The 24,537-nt window shown below is 40.3% G+C and overlaps 1 protein-coding gene across 4 annotated transcripts; it reads left to right on the plus strand.

Moving 5' to 3' along the window:
• The first annotated feature begins 1,628 nt into the window (after positions 1-1,628).
• Positions 1,629-24,486, plus strand: atg2b (autophagy related 2B). Of its 4 annotated transcripts, none has more exons than XM_053682601.1 (43): positions 1,629-1,733; positions 2,737-3,138; positions 3,298-3,460; positions 3,567-3,719; positions 4,065-4,167; positions 5,137-5,299; positions 5,520-5,699; positions 6,253-6,349; positions 6,472-6,648; positions 6,771-6,925; positions 7,021-7,132; positions 7,339-7,582; positions 8,370-8,532; positions 8,660-8,746; positions 9,013-9,201; positions 9,307-9,580; positions 9,840-9,948; positions 10,069-10,276; positions 10,457-10,599; positions 11,262-11,419; positions 11,623-11,795; positions 12,025-12,175; positions 12,385-12,584; positions 12,698-12,778; positions 12,904-13,010; positions 13,215-13,307; positions 13,402-13,472; positions 13,567-13,643; positions 14,886-15,056; positions 15,311-15,443; positions 17,165-17,367; positions 17,863-18,092; positions 18,270-18,387; positions 18,560-18,751; positions 19,401-19,502; positions 19,688-19,766; positions 19,903-20,089; positions 20,220-20,289; positions 20,925-21,007; positions 21,132-21,253; positions 21,537-21,691; positions 21,895-22,044; positions 22,152-24,486. In XM_053682601.1, the coding sequence occupies exons 2-43, from the start codon at positions 2,977-2,979 to the stop codon at positions 22,380-22,382; spliced, it is 6,219 nt and encodes a 2,072-aa protein (XP_053538576.1). In that variant the 5' UTR covers positions 1,629-1,733; positions 2,737-2,976; the 3' UTR covers positions 22,383-24,486. The 4 variants fall into 4 exon arrangements, with proteins under 4 accessions (XP_053538576.1, XP_053538578.1, XP_053538577.1 ...); XM_053682603.1 differs by having other exon boundaries at positions 6,774-6,925; XM_053682602.1 differs by having other exon boundaries at positions 6,475-6,648.
• The last annotated feature ends 51 nt before the right edge of the window (positions 24,487-24,537 follow it).

A 24,537-nucleotide genomic window follows, 5' to 3' on the forward strand; every position in this document is an offset into this window, starting at 1 on the left:
TGTAGTATTTTTGTTCTTTGTTATACCATAGGGCGGTTGAACACTGATTGGTCAGAAGGTGTGCATTATTTTTGTATAACAGCACAGTTTGAGAAAGTAGTTTCAGCTGTAATATGAAGGACAGGTTAATATGAATGTGCTCGTTGTAATGTTTTTATAGGGACAGCTCATACACAGGGACTTGTACTGCTCCACGTAATCCAAGACTAATAATAAACAGATTTAAAAACGAGTTGTGGTTTAACATAGTAATTGTTTTAATCGCTGATGTGGTGATGTTTTTTTCATTAGGAGAGATGTAGTTAAGAATTGTGGAAAGAGTCTCGGTTGTAAGCTCTCTAAGTCTTGCTTCCGTTCGGTTTCTGTGATGTTTCACAATATTAAATCTAGTCCAGAGATCGTGAGTTTGAATCCCGATGACGCCACGACCATCTATGGCCAGGGAGTCCAAGAGAGCTAAATTGACCATGCTCTCAGGGAGGGAGGGGTGGCATACTCTCTCTCTCTCTCTCTCTCTCTCTCACACACACACACACACACACACACAGCAACACTTGCTGTCTGATTTCATGTATGCAGAAGGCAGTGGATAGTGCTTTACTCTGAGTGTGTGACACCGCCTCCTGATGTTGGATGAGCAGCAGTTCAAAAAGATGTGGTTGGCTGGCTTCACTTGTCTCAGAGGAAGCACATGATTGCCTCCACACTCCCTGGTTGGTAGCTGTCGTGTAATAGGGGTGAGTTGCCTGACGGAGGTCGGAACTGTCCATGACTAAATGATGGAGAAAATCTATAAACACTTCCAGTCTTTTTGAATTTGTTCAAAAATAAGTATTTGCTACCAATATGTTTGGTAACAGGGTCATGTGTGTGATGTGCTTGCCATGTTTTCTGTTAAAGTTAGTTAGTTATAGTTACATTTATATAGTGCTTTTCTAGACACTCAAAGCACTTTACATAGTATGGGCGGTCTCCTCACCCACCACCAGTATGTAGCATCCACCTGGATGATACAACAGCAGCCATAGTGCGCCAGAACGCCCACTACACACCAGCTATTAGTGGAGAGGAGAGAGTGATGTTGCCAATTCAAGGATGGGGATTATTAGCAGATGATGATAGAGAAAGGCTAATGGAGGGAATTTTGCCAGGACACCGGGGTTATACCCCTACTCTTTACGATAAGTGTCCTGGGATTCTTAATGATTCAGGACCTCAGAGAGTCAGGACCTCTGTTCAGGTCTCATCCAAAAGGCTTTGCTGTTTATACAGTATAGTCCCTCTCACTATACTGGGGCATTAGGCCCCACACAGACCCCCCCTATATTATATATTAAATATAATATAAACTAAGTACTCTAGGGTGTCCATCGCCTTGTGTGGATGTGTGTGGGATAAGCAGTACGGAAAACGGATGGATGGATATAAACTAAGTATTACGAATTTTGGAAGACATTTTGCTAAAAAAAAAAAAGGTGTTAATTTCATTTATATATGGAGATTTTTGGGACACCTGTATATAATATAACCACCAATGTAACCTCTGCAGTTCCGTCCATTTCTCTTGAATTCCGGACCGTATTTAACAGCGCCTGTCCTATCAGCTGCGCAGATTGGTGCAGTGTGAACACACCAGAGCGTCAGCAGTGAAAATGTAGTGAACGTGCGTTAGTAGAATTACGCTGAAGAAGAGTGCACAGTCATGAAAGTGTTTGTAAACAACCACACACAAGGTAAGTCATGCTGGTGGGGTGTCCAGCTCTACACCACTCTTTTATGTCTTTTCTGTATAGTCCGTGTCTAGTGTTCAGTTTATCGCAGAATGTTTAAGTTCACACAAAGATAGCCGGTGCACAGCAGCTTGAGCTTTGCGCCAGAGGGGTTTTATTCTGGAGCATTAGCTCGCTAAAGCCGCTAGCTAGGCAGCTAAAGTTGGCAAATGGGCCAACTGTCTAGAGTAGTTGATGCAATATGGGGAAAAACCGGCTGCCATTAATTTGGAGGGTGTTACAGGTGAATTATGTAATTATTTACCAAATTCTTAATTCCACATGGTTGCTGAAAGGCTTGCCTTAGCTTAGCTTAGCTGGCTAGCAGGACAGCTACCTGTCATGTCTTTGGAAGTGCGCAGACGCCGGTGGGTCTTGGCATGTTGTTTGTCTCAGACAGACACAGAGCTGAGTGCTAATGCTGCTGTTCAGTCTGGCCTGCTTCACACAACACACACATATTCATGTCCTACAGTACTGAACAGCTCACTTTCACTCTGACACAGTGAATGTGCTGTTATTGGTAAATGTGTACAGTGGTGTGTGTTGTTTAGATTAAAATTCTTTCATTGTTCTAGTGCTCTATTGCATATGCAGTCGCAGAAATGCAGCACAGTGAGGTAATGCTGTACTTTACACCCCCCCCCCCCCCCCCCCCCCCCCCACACACACACACACACACACACAAACCTTGGATGGGTTTGTAATGTAATATTTGTTTTGTTTGGCGGACAAACCAAATTGAACAGATATCCGAGTCTGGTTAGTGGTTTATTTTCACTCAATATGTCTGAACCTGAGGTGTGTCGTGTTAGAGTTGTATGGCAGTATTGTTCTGCACTTTATTTTACTTTGAGTCTTCGACTCACTAAATTGTGACTTTTCTGTTTAGTTTTAGATGATGTGGGAAAATGTCAGCTTTCTGAATGCTTTAAGAATAACTGATTTCTTTGCTGTCGTTGTCTAGGCACTCTTTCTTTCCATATTTTTGCCACCTGAGTCGGGACTGTCATGCCACTTCGCTCCACATGTTGAGGACAGTGTTAAACCCCTGAAGCTACTGGACTGTGCAGTCTACAGGATGATTGCTCAAACAGAACTCTCAGAATCAAGCCGAACATCTGAGCGTCTTCTCCATGGAAGTACAGTACTAGCTTAAGGTCTTCTTTGCTACTCCAACCAGGCACGAGTTCACGAAGCAGACACGATGCCGTGGCCTTTTTCAGAGTCCATTAAAAAGCGGGCCTGTAGGTACCTGCTGCATCGGTACTTGGGCAATTTCCTCCAAGAAAAACTGAGTTTGGACCAGCTTAGTGTGGACCTCTACCAAGGCAAAGGTTCACTTGCACAAGTGCCACTGGACAAATGGGTAAGTGTCTGTGTGACAGGAAGGAATGTCACCACCAGGTACCATTGTGCATGACAAGTGATGCTGTAGCCTCTACTAGGGGATTATAAATGCAGCAGTGTTATTTATTATGATTATGAGACACGCACACAAAGATGACTTTGTGTGACATTCCTGCAGTCACTGAATGAGATTCTGGAATCGGTGGATGCTCCATTTGAAGTGATTGAGGGCTTCATCCAGGCCATTTCCCTCACTGTACCATGGGCCTCATTGCTTCAAGACAACTGTGCTCTGGAAGTCAAAGGCTTGGAAATGGTTTTCAGACCAAGGCCTCGCATGAGTAAGTGAAATGATCTGTACTTCATTGAAAAAGTAATTACTGAAGTCTTATGTAAGCCTCGATGTCTGCCTTTCACATAATTACCTTCTTACGTGTCTGTGTTTAGCCTCTGGTATGGAGCCTATGTACTGGTCTAGCTTCATGACTAGCAGTATGCAGCTGGCAAAGGAATGTCTGAGTCAGAGACTAACCGATGACCTTGGAGAGGGTTTCCAACCTCTGGAGGGTCTAGAGAAATTTGCTGAGACAATAGAGACGGGTACTGAGTTCTGCTCCAGATGTGTCACTGAATGCCAGCACATGCACTCTCAATAAAACCCACTGACCTTATTTTGTTATTAAGAATTTCCAAGCTTTCTAGTTAGTTTCTTACATAAAAATTATTATTATTATTTTTTTAATGTGAGGCATGTCATGCCTTTATATTTTGTTTTTAACTTTATATAAAAAGAATGTCTAGCTCTAGTTATAGACCAGCTTGTTTCAGTGGGAGTTTGTGTAAATAATTAACAAGATGACAGGTGGTGGTGGTGGTGGTGGTACAGCTTTTTTTTTAAGTTGCCTGCAGCCGGATCAGTTAAAATGTCCACTTTCTTTTCTTTAGTTTTGAGAAGAGTCAGGGTCACATTTTTGGATACAGTCCTCAAGATTGAACACGTTCCAGAAAATTCCAAAACAGGGATCGCCCTGGAAATCAGAATCAAAAGGTAAGCCGTAGTAACAGCATAAAATACACGCACCGACCCCTTTATTAGGAACAGCTGAACATCCTCATGCATGCAATTATCCTGTCAGCCTATCATGTGTAACAGCAGCACAGTGTGTAAAATCATGCAGATACAGTTAGAGTTTCAGTTAATGTTCATGTCAATCGTTAGAATGTGGGGGGGTAAATTACAGGGACTTTGACTGTGGTATGAGTTTGGCATCGTGCTGGCTTGAGCGTTTTTAGAAACTGCTGAACTCCTGGGATTTTTCTGCACAACGGAACGCATAAACTCTTCTGTCCTGAAGAGCTGGGACACTTTGAATGTTTCAAAGCACTTACAACCGACTCCTTTGATAAATGTTAAATATATGTCATTTAAAAAAAGTCACCACATCAGCAATTGTATGTTTTACTTTGTTAAACAACACTTTTTTTTTTTTTAATCCATTCATCGTATATCATTATATCATGTCCTTGTGTATAAGCTGTTACTATAGAAACAATAACTTATGAAAATGAGAGCATTAATATTAACCTGTCGTTCATGGTACAGCCGGAACTACTGTCTGAGCCATGCTGTTATACGAAAATAATGCACACTTTCTGAAGAATCACATTCGCACATCCAAACACACTGTGCTATTACCAGTAATAAGGACCTCTGATTGTGATGCACATTTCCAAAGCCTAATAATTCAACAACAAATAGTCTATATCTAGGTTGCTAGAGCAAGCAAAGCATCATGTAGCATTGTACATAATGACAATAGAGATGACTGGTCAGATAGGGTCAAATTACCCTAAGTCAGTCTCTGAACACCTTCTATTATTTTCCTTCTTAAAGGTCAGTGTGCTGCTTTGAAATATGCCAGAAAATAATTTTGCTAATGTGAGCTGTTAAAAAAAAAAAACATAAAATAAATAAATAAATTAATTAATATACCTTTTTATACCCTGGTCTGTTTAGGATGATTTACTGTGATGAAGCTGCTGAAGAGGGTTCAAGTGTAAACATTCACCAGCCCACCACATTTGCACACAAAAACCTGACATTGGAGGGTGCAAATGTTTTCTGGGATGAGTTTTCTGAGACCTCCCGTGCCAGTGTCAAATCATCCCCCACTCAGTCGGTGAGTTTATTAATTATAATTATTAATAATTATTAATTATTAATTATACACATAGACATGTATTATTGCGGCTGTAGTTAATTGGATCTTAATATAATAAGACCACACTAAAGTATCATTATTATTTTTTGCATTACAAACTATTGAACATCTTCACATTTTCATAGCCTTTGGGCTTGTTCATGTCTTCATATATCTGCCTCCTTTGTTGAATTTACAGGAAACTGAGCCTAAGTTATCCCCAAGCTGGAATCCAAAAATTATCTGTGAGCCCCACCCACAGTTCACAGAGCCTGTATGTGCCAGCACACCTTTTGAACCCGTGCAGGTGGGCTGCCTTAGTGGCAGGCTGGAGCTGTCCCTGGTCCTGAAGCAGAATGAAGCCATGCCTGGAGCCAAGGTCTGAAACCCTACATAACAATATAATATATATAATATGATCATATCAAAATTTTAATTTATTTGCTCATTAAAAACAAGTCTTGGTTTGGGATTAAGTACTCTGCACCTGTTTTCTCTAATGTGATAGCATCTTTAAAATGTAATACTGAGTTTGGAATATGTACACTGCATGGCCAAAAGTATGTGGACACTTGACCATCACCTCCCTATGTGGGTCTTCCCCAAACTGTAGCCACAAAGCTGGAAGCACACAATTGTCTGGAATGTCTGTATTCTGCAGCATTAAGATTTCCCTTCACTGGAACTCACGGGCCCAAACCTGTTACAGCATGACCCTGTGCACAAAAAGAGGTCCATAAAGACTTGGTTTACTAAGGTTAACGTGGAAGAACCTGAGTGTCCTGCACAGTGCTCTAACCTCAACCCCACTTGGGTTAACCCTAGGTTTTTGAATGGGCACACATGGGTGTGATAGTCAAGTGTCCACATACTTTAAATGCTATAGAGATTTGGATCTAGTTACTAAGCATTGACATTTGGCCTTTTCTCAGCTGGACATTGAAGGACAGATTGATTCATTGATCATGCTGCTTTCACCACGACAAGTCCACCTGCTACTGGATATGTTTGGAGTGTTCTCTAGCTCGGGTATGTCTTCAACGATTGTGAATTTTTTAAGTGCACACACAAACCATATTCGATCAAGGTTTCCTACTTCAATTATATAGTTTCCTTCAGCTTTGCTGAATTGCTCTCTGTGTATGTTTAAGCAGCGGGGCAGAAATGGTCTGGCTTGGCTAAGGACAGAAAGAGTCGTCCCATGCAGCAGGAAGATGAGTACCGTCTCCACATGGAGCTTAACCGCTGCTTAAAAAAGGAGCCAATGACTGCTGGTACTGAACAGGATTTATTTGAGAGCCAGACCACCAGGACAGTGTCAAGCAGAGGTGAGTTCTTGTCTTTTGCCAGTGTATCTCAAGAATAAATATTACCAGCCTAAATATTTATCGGGTTAAATATTTCTGCATGCTATTGACTTTGTTTCCTGTACTTTTTTCTGTCATTTAAGCAGAAGATGTATTTTTCTCCATGGCTGACATGGATATGTCGCACAGCCTATCATCTCTGCCCCCTCTTGGAGACCCACCCACTGTAGACCTTGATCTGTCTCTTAACAGCAACTACTCCACATCTCTGGGGGAGTCACCCTCTGGCAATGCAGCTGTGAGTCATCTTCTCTAAATAGCATAATGAGCTCATTCCTAAGTAAAATAACAGAGCCGTGACAGTTGTGTTGAATGCTACGAAATGTCTTTCAGACTGTGTGGGATGAGTACCTGGATATGCCTAAACAAAAGGAGAAACAAAGTCAGGAAACACCATTGTTCTCTAGAGACCCTCAGTGCCCACATAACCTGCCCAGACAGACCTGTAAGTCTCCCAGACAGCAAATGACCACAACACTGGTGCTATGTTTGCATAATATAGATTCACAACTTATGTTTCCCCCAAGAGGGTCAATCTTTAAAAACAAAAATATTCAGAATTTTGAAACTTTCTTTTTGCATATCACCTCAGCTGCTGTTTTCGTTACATGTTATTAGACTCGGAATTTATATTGTATTCCTTGTTTCTAGCTCATTCATCTAAGGGCCATTGTGACGAGTCCAGGCCTGAGCTGGTTTTCAGGCTGACGGTGGGCAATCTCTGCCTATCTGTGCTGCACATCGATCCTCTCCCACCCCCAGACTCCACTCTCAGCCCTCTTGCACCAATGGCCTCTGAATTTTTCCACATGATGGCTAATGATCAGCTACATCTCAGAGGGTTCCTCCAAGCACGAGCTGTTTTTGATCAGGCTTGCCCGCATGACCACCTCAGGTGGGCTTTATACGCTGTTCAGTCTTTTATAATTATGCAGTATACAGCACTGTTGGTGATGACACTGTGCCACAGAACAAATGCCACTGTTTAAATGCTGTAATTTTATTTCTTAAATTTTAAAAGCAAATATTGACATTCATAGGTAAAAACACATTTGAATGTTTAAACCCAAGTTTTAGCCTATTGAACATTTTTCACCAAATGACTTTTATATGGGGTAAGAGCTCTGAATATATATTTGTTTTTTTCAAAACTTAATTAAATCTAAAACATGCACACAGTTTGTGTATATTATATGTATCAAACATTTTCCAACAAGTATTTATTATTAAGTTAATCTTTTTTTTTTTTTTTTTTCTGGCTGAATCTCAAATAGCATTCTATTAGTCACATCGTATGTACACTATGTAGGTAGTAAAATACTGTAGAATAATGCTATTCCCTATGTAGTGAACGTGTAGTTCAATATCATTGACAAAAACAATACAAGTGTTTTTTATTTTTATATATATATATATATATATATATATATATATATATATATATATATATATATATATATATATATATATATATATATATATACACACATATATATTTTATATATATATATATATATATATATATATTCAAATCATTTGAAGGAACGTGATGACATTCAAATGGAAAATAATCTTCACCGTCATGTTCCTGTTTTCAAATAAGAGAGATATTAACAGTTTTAATACTCTTCCCCAAGCTTTCCTACACTGTACACCTGTAATACTTGTGCCCTTCTCCCCAGGTTCATAGGTCAGGGGTTAAAGGTGACGTACGAGCAATGCCAGGGCTCCAGTGTGCGCACCCTCAGCACGGATCTGTCCCTCAGGTGTATGGAGTTGCTTGAATGCCTCTACTCCACAGAGAATCGCAGAAGCGCTGTGCAGAGTGGAGTGCAGTACACAGAGGTGCCCTTCTTTTCCTCTTCATAAAGTCTATTAATCTAGTTTATTTGTTGGCTAGTTACTGAATAAGATGTTGCTGTCTGTCTTTTTATTTGTTTTTAAATTTTTTTTACTGCCTTTCAAACACCAGCTCTTAACATTTGATGTCACTACCAGCTGTGATTCCTCAACCTGCCTTCATTTGTTCTACAAGTTAACAGAACGCAGAGGTCCACAGGTAAGCATGTGGTACAGCAGTTAATAAGTACTGGCAGATGATCTGACAGTCTTACACATTTTAAGTGCCTAATGTCATAAACCTGTGATTTTATTTCTATTGGTGTACCACTTTAGCTTATACTAGTATGATGTACAGGCTCAGGACGAATGCAGTAATAATATAATAGGCATGTGTTGTTTTAAGATTCACATTGATGGTCTTACCATATATACATACATACATACTCATTCTCCTCTCTTCTTCTTTATATGTATCACTCTAAGGGTGGACAGGTACGTCTGAGTGCCATGCCCCGTAAAGCAGAGTTTCGGGTGGAGCTGGGTAAGGCTCGCTCAGAGTGTGACATCAGCATCGTGGACCGCCTCCACTCCCTGCTTCAGCCCCAGAAACTGGCCACCACTGAAACCATGGCCTCTCACATGTACACATCTTATAACAAGCATGTTAGCCTAGTAAGGGCATCTTTACTCAAGCTTTTCTTAATCTAGTAGGTCTGTTTTTGTATTCCTTTTAGGCTAACTTGAGTCATTCCCAATGAATATTTCTGTTGCCTCCAGCACAAGGCTTTTGCAGAGGTCTTTCTGGAAGATAGCCGCAGTCCTGTGCACTGTTTGGTGGCAGTGTCTGTGAACGCTCCTCACCTTGTGCTAGTGGTACGCTTCCCCATCCCAGACCTGCGCTCGGACCAGGAGAGGGGCCCTTGGTTTAAAAAATCACTGCAAAAGGAGGTGCTGCGCTTAGAGCTGGAGGATCTGGAGCTGAAAACTGAGTTCAGTGGAAATAGTTCACCTGAGCAGACCAAGATAGAACTTACCTTTAAGGAACTCAGTGGTACGACCTCAGAAATGCGAAAACATAATCTAGCCAAATGCACCTTCAGTACAACCGTCTACTCAACAACATCTTATGTAACCATTCTCATATTTCTAAAGATGAGAGATTTTTTTTTTGTATGACTTCATATATACTCAAAAAAAACAAACACAGATGTAGATATGCCAGATCTGTTTAAAAAAATTGTACAACCAAATATTGAGTATTTCAACTATTTTAACTATGCCATTATTTGTTTATTTTTTTTAAATCTCAGGTACATTCCAGAATGACAAAGATCACTCAGCATCCAGATTCTTACGTGTATCACATGCTATGGAGGAGAACATGACCACTTCTGACAGTGGCAAATTTGATTGGCCTAGGTATAGTACTTCAGAAATGTATTGAGCAGAGCCCTTGTACAGAACTTTTGGGTCAGGTGTCATGTGCATTTGGATAAATGCTTTTGAATTATGAAACGCTCCCTGTGTTTCTCTCTGTAGAGTGGTCCTGAAGGTGAACCCCATGGTTGTGCACTCCATATTGGAGCGGGTTACGGCTGAAGAAGAGGAGGAAGGAGCTGAAGGACATTCGCAGGAGGAAGAGGAGGAGGAGGAAGGAGCTGCGCACTCTTTGAAGGATGTGTGTGATTTTGGTAAACCTGAGCCGTCCCCCTTTTCCTCACGACGTGTCATGTATGAGAATGAAGAAGTAAGTGAAAGAGGACTATTACAAGAGATATGTGTGTATATATATGTGTGCGTGTGTGCGTGTGTATGTGTGTATATATATATATATATATATATATATATATATATATATCTCTCGCTCTTTTGTAAAGTTGTAAACCCAATGTGGGTTCCTTTTAATTACTATGGTTTTTTTGGTTAGATGGTCATCCCAGGAGATGTACTGGAGATGACGGAATTCCAGGAGAAAACCATGAGCAACTCCCGTTACATTCTTGAACTGTTTTTCCCCAATGTGCAAATATCATTACCTAATAAGGCCTTCTATGAGAAACTACACAACAGGTACTGAAATATAAAACACACTTCCGGCCAAAAGTTTGGAGACACTTGACTGAAATGTTTCTCATTATCTTAAAAATCTTTTGATCTGAAGCTGTATGATTAAATGTTTGAAATCGGTGTTGTAGACAAAAATAGGTTTGCGCCAACATATTCATTTCTTTCATTAGGAAACTACCATCTTATTTACAAAAAAATATATTTTTTAAACGGATTACTTAAGTGAAATATTCCGAAATGCAGCCAGTAAGTGTCCAGCGAAGGTGGGAGCTCCTTTAATTCTGTTTAAGAAGCATCTCGGGGAATTCCTCAAGAAATCAGTTGAGAAAATGCCAAAAATACATTTCTGGAAATTCTAGGCAAAAAGGGTGTCTACTTTGAAGATACTAACATACTAAATTATTTCTATTTATTTTGGATTTTTTTTATCACAACATAATTCCCATAGTTCTATGTATGTTGTTCCAGAGTTTTGATGACTTTATTATTCTATTATGTGGTGCAGGGAAAATAATAAAAATAAAGGATGTTTCTAAACTTTTGACCGGTAGTGTATCCTTGTCGTGTCTTTGTCATTTTTATTTAATAGCCCTTACAATAACAGATGTTCGACTGGTGTGTGTGTGTGTGTGTGTTTTCAAAGTAAATATATTTCGCTCTGCCAGGATCAACAATGATCTGCTGTTATGGGAGCCCACAGCCCCATCGCCAGTGGAGACGGTGGAGAGCATGCCTTATGGTGGTGGCCTCTCTGTAGCCAGCCAGCTAATCAACACCTACAGCAAGGATAGCTTCAGTCAGTTTAGATCTCTTGGCCCTGAGGGTGAGCTCTGCATCCCTGCAACGCTATTGTACAATTTCAGTCAGGGAAGGGCTTATTGACTTCCTCCCTCCATCAAATTTGATGCTACTCCACGATGTTTATTGTCAAAGTTTGTTAGCTTTACAGTTTTTATGGTGATTTTCAAATTTTTTGTTCTGTATAGTATGTGAGTTCTGAGCCTATGATGTTCTGTGTGTTTGTAGAAGACGAAAGTGGTTCGGAAGAGGAGACTCTAGCATACTGCACTCCAGCTGAGCTCGGTTATAGGAACATGAAGAAGAGGAAGAATAAGATGCAGTCTAAGAACTCGCAGAGCCTGTTCTCTGTTCTGCTAACTGTCAATCACTGTCTTGTAGCGTTGCATACAGAGTCTAAGGTACATGGACTCTAAATGATTTTGATTAGGAAATTGACTATAATGCATTCTCATGGGTTTCTTTATCAGTTGCACCTACCTTGTACCGACATGGATTTTCCATTTTGATCAAAGTTGCTTAAGTAGTCATTCTCAGACGACATTCTGTACTCCAGTGTTGAACTTGATGTATAATGTAGCATATCTACAGTATTGACTATAGTCCGCTATTCATTTTGTGCTTGACCAGCAATCGGATAAAAGTGTGCTGAAGAATAAACATGGGGAGTTCTGGATGGAGGTGAAGAATGGAGTTGTGTTCAGCGTGACACAGTACGAAGGTTATAAAGACCAGCACTATGTCTGTTTCCACACCTCTACAATCTGCCTTTATCATCAAGGTAATTCAACACTGCAGATAGATATCAGTATGCTCTTTTGACAGATTCTAGTTTACATTTATTTAGTAAATATTATTTGTTGCAAATATGATCACCTGTCCGGATTTACTCGGTGAGAGTTTAAGGCTGACTTGTGATTCTCATGCTAGGATGAGGGGCATGTATTCAATATTTTGCATGTTTGTGTGGATGTGCTTTGTGTAAATCAGGCACAGTAGAAGGAGATGTCCCTGTGTGGGACATGAAGTTGCCCTGTAGGATGCACCCTCACTGGTTGGAGCCTGTGTTGTACGTGTGTGAGTCTGCAGCAGAAAGAGCGTCTCCCTCAGAAGGACTGAGTGTGGAGCCCCAAAGTATGCTCTCCCTTGCCCTCAAGATTTCTTCTCAGAGTGCTGAGCGCAATGTAAAGGTAAATGCTTTTTTTCTGTCCATGTGTATTTTCTCTTAATGCTGATTTTTTAAAATCTCTTCTATCCGTGTGTTCTTGGGTCAATGTGGATTAATATCCAAGATTGTTTTCAGGAGTTTCTGCTTGCTATTGGAGTGAGAGCAGCCACATTTCAGCATAGAGTTGTGCCTTCTAGTCTCGGTTGGTATGACCAGGTAATGGCTTCATTATACACATCAACATGGTCAACATTGAAGTTATATATGGTTGATTTGTTAATACAGGGCAGATGTGTTGTGGTGGCATAATTACTATATATTGACTTTTTTTTTATCTGTAGATAGTAGATTTTCTGAATGTGTCAGATGAGCCTGTGCTTGGCTATACGCCGCCATCCTTTCTTACGACCCTCCATCTACACCTGTGGAGCTGCTCCCTGGATTACAGGTGAAGTGCTTATTTTAGTGTGATTGACAGTCATTATAAAGCTATGTGTTATCTGTGTATATGTTGATTTCACAGGTAGATGCTGACCTGCAATGGCATTATCGCCTCTTGCTCCTCCTGCTCCAGTGCTCAAATATATATTGTTTGCTGTGTATTAGTATGCGGAGTAAAAAAAAATTACCCGTTCTTTTTGGATCTCAACAGGCCATTGTATCTGCCTGTGAGATCTCTGCTCACAGTAGAGACCTTCAGTATCTCCAGCAGTGTGTCTTTGGACCACTCCTCCTCCTGTCTCAGGTAGGATGACTGTGCATTCACCATAAAGTCCAGATCTGCTCGATCAACCAAACCTCATACCATCGATTACTAATGTCTCTATTCGGTCTCATAGAATCATTCTTGATGAAGCAGCACTGTTTCTGTCTGACAGAAGTAACGCTGTGTCTGTCAACCTGGCTCGAGGTGAGGAGTGGTAGCTTCGTGTTTAAACCAAGAGAGGAAAATAGTCTCCGTATTGATGTGAGAAGTTATTTATGCTGTCCCCCCCCCTCCCCAGACTATGTGCAGGTGGTAGACATGGGAACTTTAGAGCTCAGGATCACAGCAGTCAAACCTGGCACAGATGGGGAGAGAGTAAGCCATGTCTTAAATTACAGTAACACTCTTAATATCACAGTGAAATGTATACTTTCATACTTTAAAAAAAAAATCACAGAAATAGTTGATTAAAAAGCCTTGATGTACCATATACAACATTTATTGCTTGATCGATTGGTACTTGGGTCCAGCTGTCTACAACACATCACTTTTCTGCAGCACTTTAGCTTTGTCCTTTTGCCCTGTTTACGCCTCGTGTATTAGTTTAGCAGCTCACCACTGAAAAATCTTACCTGTGATTCACAAACAATACAGGCATGTTTGTTTCACTTTCTGCATTTGGGTTGAATGATCATTTTGGTTCACATGAGTGGTTCACTTTGGTTCACTTACCTAAATGAATTGCAGTGAGAGGGAAAATGCACCAGGATTCGATTCAAATGGACTGGTCATTATATACGTCTTACTGAGCCTAGGTCAGGTATGTTGGTAGATGGAAAAGATTAAAATGTGGGCAGACTAAATTCTTCAAAAATGGGTCTGGAATTACAATAGATGCTTGAAATTGTTTTAATTATTAATATACCAGATCGGACACAGATTAGCCAATCCAGTCTGCTGACATTTGAAGTGTTCATCATGGTTCAGAGTTTCCGCTAAGAAATTCTGGTGTCCGGGAATGATGACGATTATCAGACAAACTGGAAAAAATCTGGTCATTTCATTTCGGTATTTATTTCGCACTGTAACGTTTTGGACTATGCATAGTAGACTATATGCAGTTGTGGCAGCGGTGGCGCGGTCAAGTGTCCTCTATGGATGGAGAGGAGGCGGGTCGAATCGACTGGTAACGTGTGATTCTCACCTGTGTTGGATTAGCCCGAGTTTACTTGTGTGTGTCTGTCTGTGCTTTCAGTGCCTCCTGTAGCGAGTGAGAGAGAGCGAGGACCAGCACAAAGACGTGTGTGAGAGAGTTTTTGTTTGTGTGTGTGATTGATTGAGTTAAATAATACGAGCAAATCAGCAAACACGTTACAGGAGAAGCATTTGAGGGAAAAAAAACAATGTTTGTGCAGGCACAGAGACTCAGACAGATGGCTCAGTTATTATGAAGTTGTCCGTCTCAAACCAGTATATGGTGTCAGCTAATGTTCAGAAACAAAACCAAGCAATTTAAAAATGGAAGAAAGTAGAATGTGTGTTTCTAGTTTGAACTGTTAAATTCTATACTAGTGTTTCCATATTGTTTCAACTCTTCTCTCTTTCTTTGTGACTTAGACAGAACCAAGGTTTGAGTTGCGCTGCTCAAGCGACGTCATTCACATCCGAACCTGCTCGGACTCTTGTGCTGCACTTATGAACCTCATCCAGTACATTGCCAGCTATGGAGACCTGCTGCCTCCATCCAGGCTGGAGAGCAAGGGTGGCAGCACCAAACAAAGAGCAAAGGTCATAAAGCATCTCATAGTATTATCTTAGGCACAGTTTGAGGTCAAATTTGGCTTAATATAGCTACCCAAACCCCTTTTGTATAAATGGTTTTCATCATTAGAGCATGGAATATTATCACTGTTATAAGCTTTGCTTACTGATGACCATGATGGCAGTAAATTGTCAGCCCAACCTGTCAATAACCAACAGAGTGACAATAATTGTGTAAAATAAGCAGTTTTGTGATTTCAGTTGCTGTTTCTGTTCTGCAGGTGGAGTTATTGAGCAAGCCCCAGTCCCATGGTCCTCTGCTTCCTGACGCTGAGCAGCAGATGCTGCAGGATCTGATGAGTGATGCCATGGAGGAAACCGACTCACTACAGAGTCACACCTTGCAGTCCAATGGTCAGGAGCTCCCTCTGATTTACATCACTATGTAACTTAGGAGTTGAGATATTTATATTATTAGATATTTACTTATAATGACAGTACAGTGCTGTGAAAAACTTACCCTAACCCTGATTTCTTTTGTTTTTGTAGATCTCATACTAAATTCTTTCAGAAATGAAAGCAAAATCTTAGATAAAACGAAGGCAACCTGAGTGAACGCAAAATACTGTTTTTAAATTATCATGTTATCTGTTGAAGCAAAAAATGTTATCCAATACCAACTGGGCCTGTGTGAAAATGTGTTTGCCCCCTAGTTACTAATCTATGAAACTGCATTTATAATGGGGTTCAGCTGGACTAGATGCAACCCCAGGCCTGATTACTGCAAACCCTGTTCAATCAGATCTACACTTGAATAGAATTTTTTCAACAGCATGAAGTTGGTTAACGGGTCTTACCCAGTAATACACTATGCCAAAACTGAAAGAAATTCTAGAAATTATGAGGAAGGAGGTGAATGACATGCCTCAGTCTGGGAAGGGCTACAAAGCTATTTCAAAGGCACTGGGACTTCAAAAGGCCACAGTGAGGGACATTATCTTCAAATGGAAAAACTCAACACAGTAGTGAACCTGCCCAGAAGTGGCCGACTTTCCAAAGTCCCTCCAAGAGCTCAGCAACTACTCATGCAGGAAGTCACAGAAGAGCCAAGGACAACATCTAAGAACCTACAGGACCTCTTGCATCACTAAAGGTCACTGTTCATGACTCCACTATGAGAAAGACACTGGGCAAAAATGGCATCCATGGAAGAGTGGCGAGGTGAAAACCACTGCTAACCCAGAAGAACATTTAAGGCTCATCTAAATTTTGACAAAACAAACCTTTATGACCCTCAAATCTTTTGAGAGAATGTTCTGTGGACTTATGAATTGAAAGTGCAACTGTTTGGAAGACAGGGTTCCTGTTACATCTGGTGTAAACCAAACAGAATTCCACAAAAGAACATCATACTTATGGTCAAGCATGGTGGTGGAAGTGTGATGGTGTGGGGATGCTTTGCCGCTTCAGGGCCTGGGCAGCTTGCAATAATTGAGAGAAACATGAATTCTGCTCTCCATCAGAAAATCTTAAAGGAGAATGTCTGGTCTTCAGTACGTAAGTTGAAACTCAAGCGCAACTGGAGTGTGATCGAAGCACAGGTCTAAGTCCACCTCTGAAGTTTTGAAGTGGCCTGGTCAAAGTCCTGACTTGAACCCAATAGAGATGCTGTGTCAGGACCTTAAACAGGTCGTTCATGTTTGAAAACCCTCAAGTGTGGCTGAATTAAAGCAGTTCTGAAAGGAAGAGTGGCCAAGAATTCCACCACAGTGCTGTGATCGACTGTTCTGTTATCGGAAGTGTTTGGTTGTAGGTTGCAGTTATTGCTGCCAAGTTTAAGGGGGCAGTTAGTTTTTCACATGGGTTTTAGGTGTTGGATAGCTTTTTTTTTTCTTTTTTTTTTCTTTCCTTCAATAAAAATAATAAATATATAAAAACTGTATTTTGTGTTTACTCAGGTTGAATTTGTTTTATGTTGTATTTCATTTTGATTATCTAAAATTATTCTGTATGATATATTCACAAAGACAGAAGTAATTAGGATGGGGCAAATAGTTTTTCCCAGCACTGTAGTCTGCACTCTCATTTTCAGTCAGTTGTCCAATACACAACCAATGGGTTCTCCTCTCCTATAGGTGTACATGTGGATCAAACAAGTGATCAAGACCCACCACTTTCTGATCTCTTCCTCTTCCCCGATGAGAGTGGCACTGTGGGCCAGGATCCTTGCCAAGCCTACCCCATACTGCATTCACCCCTCATCTCCCCTCCTGGCCCCAGCACACACCATGACTCTGATGACTTCTGCATCCTGGACACTCCAGGCTTTAGAGCAATGGTGAGACCCCCCTGCATACATTCAAAAGAAATAAAGGTTTGTTTTGATGAATACATTATAAACATTTTCTGACCATAGCAAATGCCAGTGAATTATATGCTTAGACAGTTTGGTTGAGATTTTTGTTTTTGTTGAACTGATTAAAGCGATTGTTGTGAAATACAGATTCTTTAAAGCTGACTTTTTATTTTTATTTATTTATTTTTTATATAATAATTTTTACTCCATTTTCCTTTCAATTTGGTCATTTGCTCAATTTGGAATTCTCATCCAATAGATAGTACTCCCCTTTCATGTTGCAGCTACTAACCGAGGAGTGTGACAGGGGAGAGAGTAATGCCATCTCTCCCCACCCAGAACGCAGTGCCAGTTTTATTGACTTTTGTCCACATATGGCGATAGGGCGAATGGTTTTCTGTTGCACCGCTCAAGGCATTTACAGTATATTTGAAATTACAGTACATTTGAGTATATGTGGCTTGTGTTGTATATCAGGGAAGAGATGAAGAGCCAGTGGTAAAGAAGTTGACCTCCGAGCCCATTTTGGTGCTGGACAACCATTTTTGTGAGCCTCTAGAGGGCAGCACTTCTAGCAGGGGCCCACTGAACTTTCCTGTGCCTGAAGTCAGGTACCTGGTTAAGGAGATCTCCGTGATCTGGCACCTTTACGGAGGAAAGGACTTTGGCAGCGGACTTCTCTCATCCTCTCCAGCCCGCAGTCGAGGGTAAGGGTGTGGGTCTTGCACCATCACTTCTAGCATGACATCATGAATGTAGTAGTGTTCTCCAACGATGTCCGAGTGTAACACGTGTTGTGTATGTAGAGGTAACAAAAAAATTTTAATGCTACATTTTCAAGAGTAGCTCAAAAAGGATGCTGTGGTGTGTCTGTGTATGTTTAGGTGTACTCCTCACAGCTCCCCCTCTCAAACACCAGTAAGGCAGGCTCGCAGTGACTCCCGCTCTGGGGGAGGTTTGGGCAGGAATCCAGATGTGTTGATGGAGATCCAGCTCAGCAAGGTCAGCTGGACCAAATTTAAACCTGACGTTACAAGACACACCACTTCAAGAATTCCTTTCATTGCCCCAGTGTTTTGTCATTATTTAAATGACACAAGTGTAAATTTAACAATTAACTGCCATTGATGTTATTAATAAGCTTACAGTAAAGTACTTTTGCATGTGGTCTCAGGTACGGTTCCAGCATGAAGTCTACGCCCCGATAGGCCCAGAGACCGGTACAGTGGCTGAACAGCCGGTATCCAGACAGGTATTCTCAGTGCAGGACCTGGAGATACGAGACAGACTGGCCTCCTCCATGATGAACAAGTTTCTTTATCTGTACTCCAGCAAAGAGATGCCCAGGAAAGCCCACTCCAACATGGTGATTAAGATTTAGAGATTAAGATGTATGTACATCATTGTCCACTCATTGCCCCCCCCGTCTCAGCATACAGTAATACACACAATGCATTACATGTACAACAATAACACAATGAAAGTTTAAAACAAATTACACAGTCAACCAGCCTGACTTACACATCTCTAGCAGGTTTGCACAGTTCCCTAGACCTTTTTAATTGAGAATTTTTATTGAAGTTGGTACAAATGAGTTCTTGACTCTGTTATGTTTGCACCTTGGCACTCTATACCTCCTGCCAGAGGGTTTGAGCTCACGGACTAAAAGACAAGAGATGGGTCAGTTGTTATTTTCTCAGAGCTCAGACTGTTCATAAATGGACTAAAGGGACTTGTATTCCTTTTTTTTTTTTTCTATGACCTTCATGACCATATTAACAAAAGAGGCAAGCAATAGATTTTAACTGCACTGAAGGGTTACCCAAGCATGTGAGAGAATTTCTCTCACATACACAAATGAACATGGCCCATTCCAGTTTAGTCTTTATGACCTGTATTTCTAAACATCAGATTTTCAGAAACTACTAGTATGAAACATTGTATGCAGCCATAGTTTTACATTTGCACATGACAGACGTGGTTTTCATTAGTGTGGTGTTGTTGTTGTGTTGCAGCTAACAGTGAGGGTATTGCACATGCGTCCAGAGGGAGGTCAGGCTCCACAAGAGTGCTGTCTGCGTGTTTCCCTTATGCCACTTCGTCTCAACATTGACCAGGTGCAAATTCATCAAAACTGTAACCTTTTTCCATCCACTAACATTCATCATTATGAGTTTCTGAAACCTGTTACTTGTTACAACAGCACATATAAACCATCCGTTTGTTTTGTGCACTAACAGAAGATGGGGATTTAAGGTGTAATGATGTTGTTGTTGTTTTTTTAATTATTATTATTCTGCAGGATGCTCTGTTCTTTTTGAAGGATTTCTTTACCAGTCTGGCTACAGATGTAGAGCTCTTCTCCCCTCCAGAACAGGAGGGTAAGCCTCAATATGCATAATATGAATTATTGGTCTCTGTGTTGGATGTAATTATTGTGCCATTGCTAAGTTTTGCGTTATCTGCTATAGTGATGTTCTGCATCTGCATATATTTTTTTTTCCTTTTTCTCTGTAGCATTGTGTATATCCGTGAAAAAGCCATCTGGCCCAGAGGTGGCATGCACATTTGCTAAATCCAGTGGAGGAGCAGGTCAAGGCTCTGCACCAATCATCTCTGTGCCCACTCAAACCCGTGCCAGTCAGAATGGACTTGAGCATGAGTCTGCTGCCACATCTTGTACTGACCAGCCTATTTTCTTTAGGTGTGTGAGTGTGTGAGCGCCTCTGTTTGTGATTTATTCTCATAACTTGCTTATTCTACTTGACAGTCAGTCTATATCCCAGAGCTTTTTGATGATGATCTACATGTTAGTTTATGCCTTTCTCTTTCAGAGAGTTCAGGTTCACTTCTGAGGTGCCAATCCGACTGGATTATCATGGGAAACACATGGCCATGGAGCAGGTGTGCTTTTTTTTTTTTGTGTCAACCATTTATGGTCCCTCTATTATGAAATTGCTTTAGGTGAGTTTACTTCTCAGGGCTGTATGATTTTACATATATAGAGCATATATTATAGGCTCTTTTCAGACATTGTGTAAATACATATTGTTGACATTAAAGGAAAAGCAAAAAAAGATGTCTTAGTAAGATCTTCTGCCAGGACAAGACACCAGAACAGCTTCAGCGCACCCTTCCATAGATTCCAAAAGTCTCTGGAGCTGTAGCGGAGAACTGAACGCATTTCTTCCAAAACATATACAGACTTTTGATGACCAACTGTCTAACATGGCAGTTCCATAGGTGTTTAATTAGGTTGCATTCTAGTGATCGCAAAGGCCTTAGGATAAGATAATTTTCATGCTCATCAAACCATTCAGTGATGCCACTCCCATGATGATAAGAATGTTTCATCATAGGATAAAAGTGATCAAGTGGAATAACTTTGTATTGATTTGCAGAGATGTAAATCATTCCTCCAACAGCATTACAGAGCCACGGGTTTTTTTTTTCTTCATTTAATTTGTCACGTATGTGTAGGAAATATCTGAGGAAAATTAGTCTTCTGTTAAATGAAGCAATGCAATTTTGTTTTTCAGGGTACTTTTGCTGGTATAGTAATTGGACTGACCCAGCTGAACTGCTCTGAGCTGAAACTACGGAGACTCTGCTACAGACAAGGGTGCATTTAAAAAATCTAATAAAATAATTTACTGTTCACATAATATGCTATTCTGAGTAAAAAATAATTGAAAAATGCTATTTGATAGGACAGCCTGACTGAGACCTGCTTACTTTCTCTGCAGACTGTTGGGTGTAGATAAGCTCTTTTCTTATGCCATTAATGAGTGGCTCAGTGATATTAAAAAGAACCAATTGCCTGGACTGCTTGGTGGAGTTGGGCCCATACACTCCTTGGTGCAGCTTGGTAAGTGCATCTCTTTCTGTCTTACACAAATTCATATAATGGCCCATATTTTAAAAATGTAGCAGGGTAATAATCTTAAATCTTTTTTTTTTTCTGGGATCTCTCCCCCCCCCCCCATCATAGAGAGTAGTTATATGGCTAGATGTGGACAAGAGCTGATTGTAGGATATATAGAGTTATGATTTTTATGAACCCTTTTTCCTCTGAATTTAAAATTCATCTTTTGATAGCTTTAATGAACTCCTAATGTGAGTCAGTATTGTTCTTTCTGACTGATGTGTAGTCCAGGGCATTAGGGATCTAGTGTGGCTGCCTATAGAGCAATATCGGAAGGATGGACGTATAGTGCGGGGATTTCAGCGAGGCACTGCCTCATTTGGGACCTCCACTGCAATGGCAGCCCTGGAACTTACCAATCGCATGGTGCGAACCATCCAGGTAAACTACTTTCTCTGCATTACTGACTTCTCACTCGTGTGTGTGTCTGTGTGTGTGTCTCTGTGTGTGTGTGTGTGTGTGTGTGTGTGTGTGTGTGTGTGTGTGTGTGTTATTTATTTATTTATTTATTTATTTAAATAGTTAAAAAAAAAAAAAAAAAGTGGCAAAACTTTTGACCATGAAACTTTCTTTGTTTGGTATAGGCAGCTGCAGAAACAGCCTATGATATGGTGTCTCCAGTGATAGATGAGAGAGAGTGCAAAAAGATCAAACGGTATTCACATTTTCGACTGGCTCATCAGCCTGTGGACCTCAGGGAAGGTGTGGCCAAGGCGTACAGTGTAGTGAAAGAGGTATGTAGCTGCCCGACCCTTTAACCTGTCTTTAACAGATCCTGGACGAAAATATTTATTCCAAGGATTAAATGTACCCTGAATCAGTGTTCTGTGTACTGCTGTAGGGCATCACAGATACGGCTTTAACGATTTACGATACAGCCACCCGTGAGCATGAGCAGAGGGGGATGACCGGTGCAGTGGGCGGAGTCTTACGCCAGCTTCCTCCTGCTGTTGTTAAACCTCTAATTGTTGCTACAGAAGCCACGTCCAATGTGCTGGGAGGCATGAGAAACCAGATTCACCCAGATGCTCGCCAGGAGGAATCACAGAAATGGCGTCTGGGAGAAGAGTAATCAAAGCGATCTTGTGCTCTTTCTGTCTAAGGCTAATGGAGGTGCCAAACATGGTGAAATGTCTAAGCCAACACTACACTGTCTCGCTTGATGGAATCAGCTTGGCTGACTGACCTGTTGGCCCCTTGTGTCCTCATTTTTCTGCTTACAGTTTTATTTAAGGCCATGCTAATATCTTACTGTTAGACTTGCTCTACAGAGACCATGGCAGTAAAGCCCCAACTCCACAGCAACTGTTAAAGACTGAGGTTAACTGGATTAACGGGATTTTCCTTTTTTTTTTTTTTTTTTTAAATCAGCAACCCTGGTCCCTTATATTTAATGACTCAAAGGCTGCAGCACTGGAGACATGCATAGTTGTCTGTCTTTACTGGAGTAGATTAACCCGGTTAGTCTGAAAACTTTCCAGTTTTGTGTCAGTAAACTTTTTCTGTAAACTGTCTTTTCTTTCCCCACCAAGGATACTTTCACATGTAGTGAAACACAGATCTGTTATGTGATATGTAATGCAACATTAGTCTGGAATTCATGCAGCTTTCACGTCTGTCCAGCTCCACATTCATCATGATCTTGGCTGCAAATCATTGGTATCAGACAAATCTTGCAAGATTTATGTGAGTGAACTTTTTGAGTGTTACTGTAGAATGAACAGGGCTCTGCCAGGCTTTTGCGAGTGTGTTACTTTTACACAGCGAGTTATAGGCTGTGTGTTGCATTAAAACCCCATTTTTACTCTGAGCGATCCAACATTAAACAAAGTGACATGCAACACATGCCGCAAATAACTAACGTTATTCATCCAGCTTTGAAAAGCTCATATTGCTCAGAAGTAAGAAGAGGAAGGAAGTAGTGAGACTGTTTGTTTTAAAAGGTGAGATTAATCATGTGAAGTAAGATCAACTTAAATTTCTTTCATTTGGTTGTAATTCATGTCATATCGTTTAACATCGCTGTTAAGGTGTAAGGTGCTCTTTTCCCAAATGCATGCTCAATTTTGAGAGCATTTTTGTTGTTGTTTTTTGTTTTTGAGCCTTGCAGGCATTGAAATCTGTCAGATTTTATTTTTATTTATTTAAAAACTATGATTTGTATTGTTTCGTGGCTAAGTAATGGTAACTGATTAATCTTTTAAACATTCTGTTTGTCAGTGGCGTTGGCCAAATCATCATTGTTCTGTGTATACCGGTTAGTTCAGGAGCATGATATCCTAGATAATCATAACAATCTGAATATTGCCCAGAAGACATATAGTGACCTCATAGGATTATTATAAAATGTTCATTCATATAATTCCCTTTAATACTGACAGTAAAAAAGAGATATATTAGGATATGTTTTCACTTTTATTTTTTGTCCAAATATAGTTGGAATTTTTGTGTTAAATGCCATTATTTCCTTAATACAAGGAATAAAAATAAAAGGGAATTTAAAGGGAAAATTTAAATGGAAAAGACAGTTTCTGACTGGCCACTTATATTATGTCCTTTTGTTTTTAAATCTTGATAAGTCATCTGATGAATAATTTCCCCCATGTGCTGGTTTCTGCTATAAGATTACTTGATTAAATTGTTAAAGATTTATGATAAAGGAGCGCTTGCCTAAAATATGTCTATTTTATACGTGCTTAAAAAAAGAGAGTCAGACTGTGTGTTTTTCATAAGCACTTTCAATTCAACTTATCTGCAAAGAAGTTGGTGTTTTTTGGTGAGCTGCTTAAGATTGTTTGCTTTTGTGACATTCCCTAGCATCTGTATCACAAAAGAAGTCTTATGGAAATAACCTTTAAACCATTCTGATTTAGCATTTGCACATAACAAAATTTCATCACTGTAAGAAATGAAACAAATATAACATTCACATTTATGCATATCAAATGTTGAATATATGTGTATAGATTGTGTGGTGGTTCATTATACAGATGCTCTTGGGATTAAATTTTTTTTTTTTGTGAGTGACATTTGGGAAACTGATACCTGCAACACATTTGCTTCATAGCCGAGAGAAACTGACTTCCCAACCGCCCCCCCGCTTTCATATATGTAAAATTAATTTGTGCAGTTTACATGAAAGCATGAGTTATCTATAATAAATGGTTTAATGTCCAGCAGTTTATTTTATTGTATGTTGCTGTAATGTTAGTTGTAGTAGCTGTATT

The sequence above is a fragment of the Ictalurus punctatus genome, chromosome 9 (assembly GCF_001660625.3).
Source record: "Ictalurus punctatus breed USDA103 chromosome 9, Coco_2.0, whole genome shotgun sequence".
NCBI classification, from domain to species: domain Eukaryota; kingdom Metazoa; phylum Chordata; class Actinopteri; order Siluriformes; family Ictaluridae; genus Ictalurus; species Ictalurus punctatus.

Excerpts from the sequence above, each read along its gene's own strand:
- atg2b (XM_053682601.1), top strand. The coding sequence starts at position 2,977 with ATGCCGTGGCCTTTTTCAGAGTCCATTAAAAAGCGGGCCTGTAGGTAC. Across the intron at positions 3,720-4,064 it reads TGCTGAGACAATAGAGACGG|TTTTGAGAAGAGTCAGGGTC; the intron begins GTACTGAGTTCT and ends TCTTTTCTTTAG. Across the intron at positions 19,503-19,687 it reads TTCGTCTCAACATTGACCAG|GATGCTCTGTTCTTTTTGAA; the intron begins GTGCAAATTCAT and ends ATTATTCTGCAG.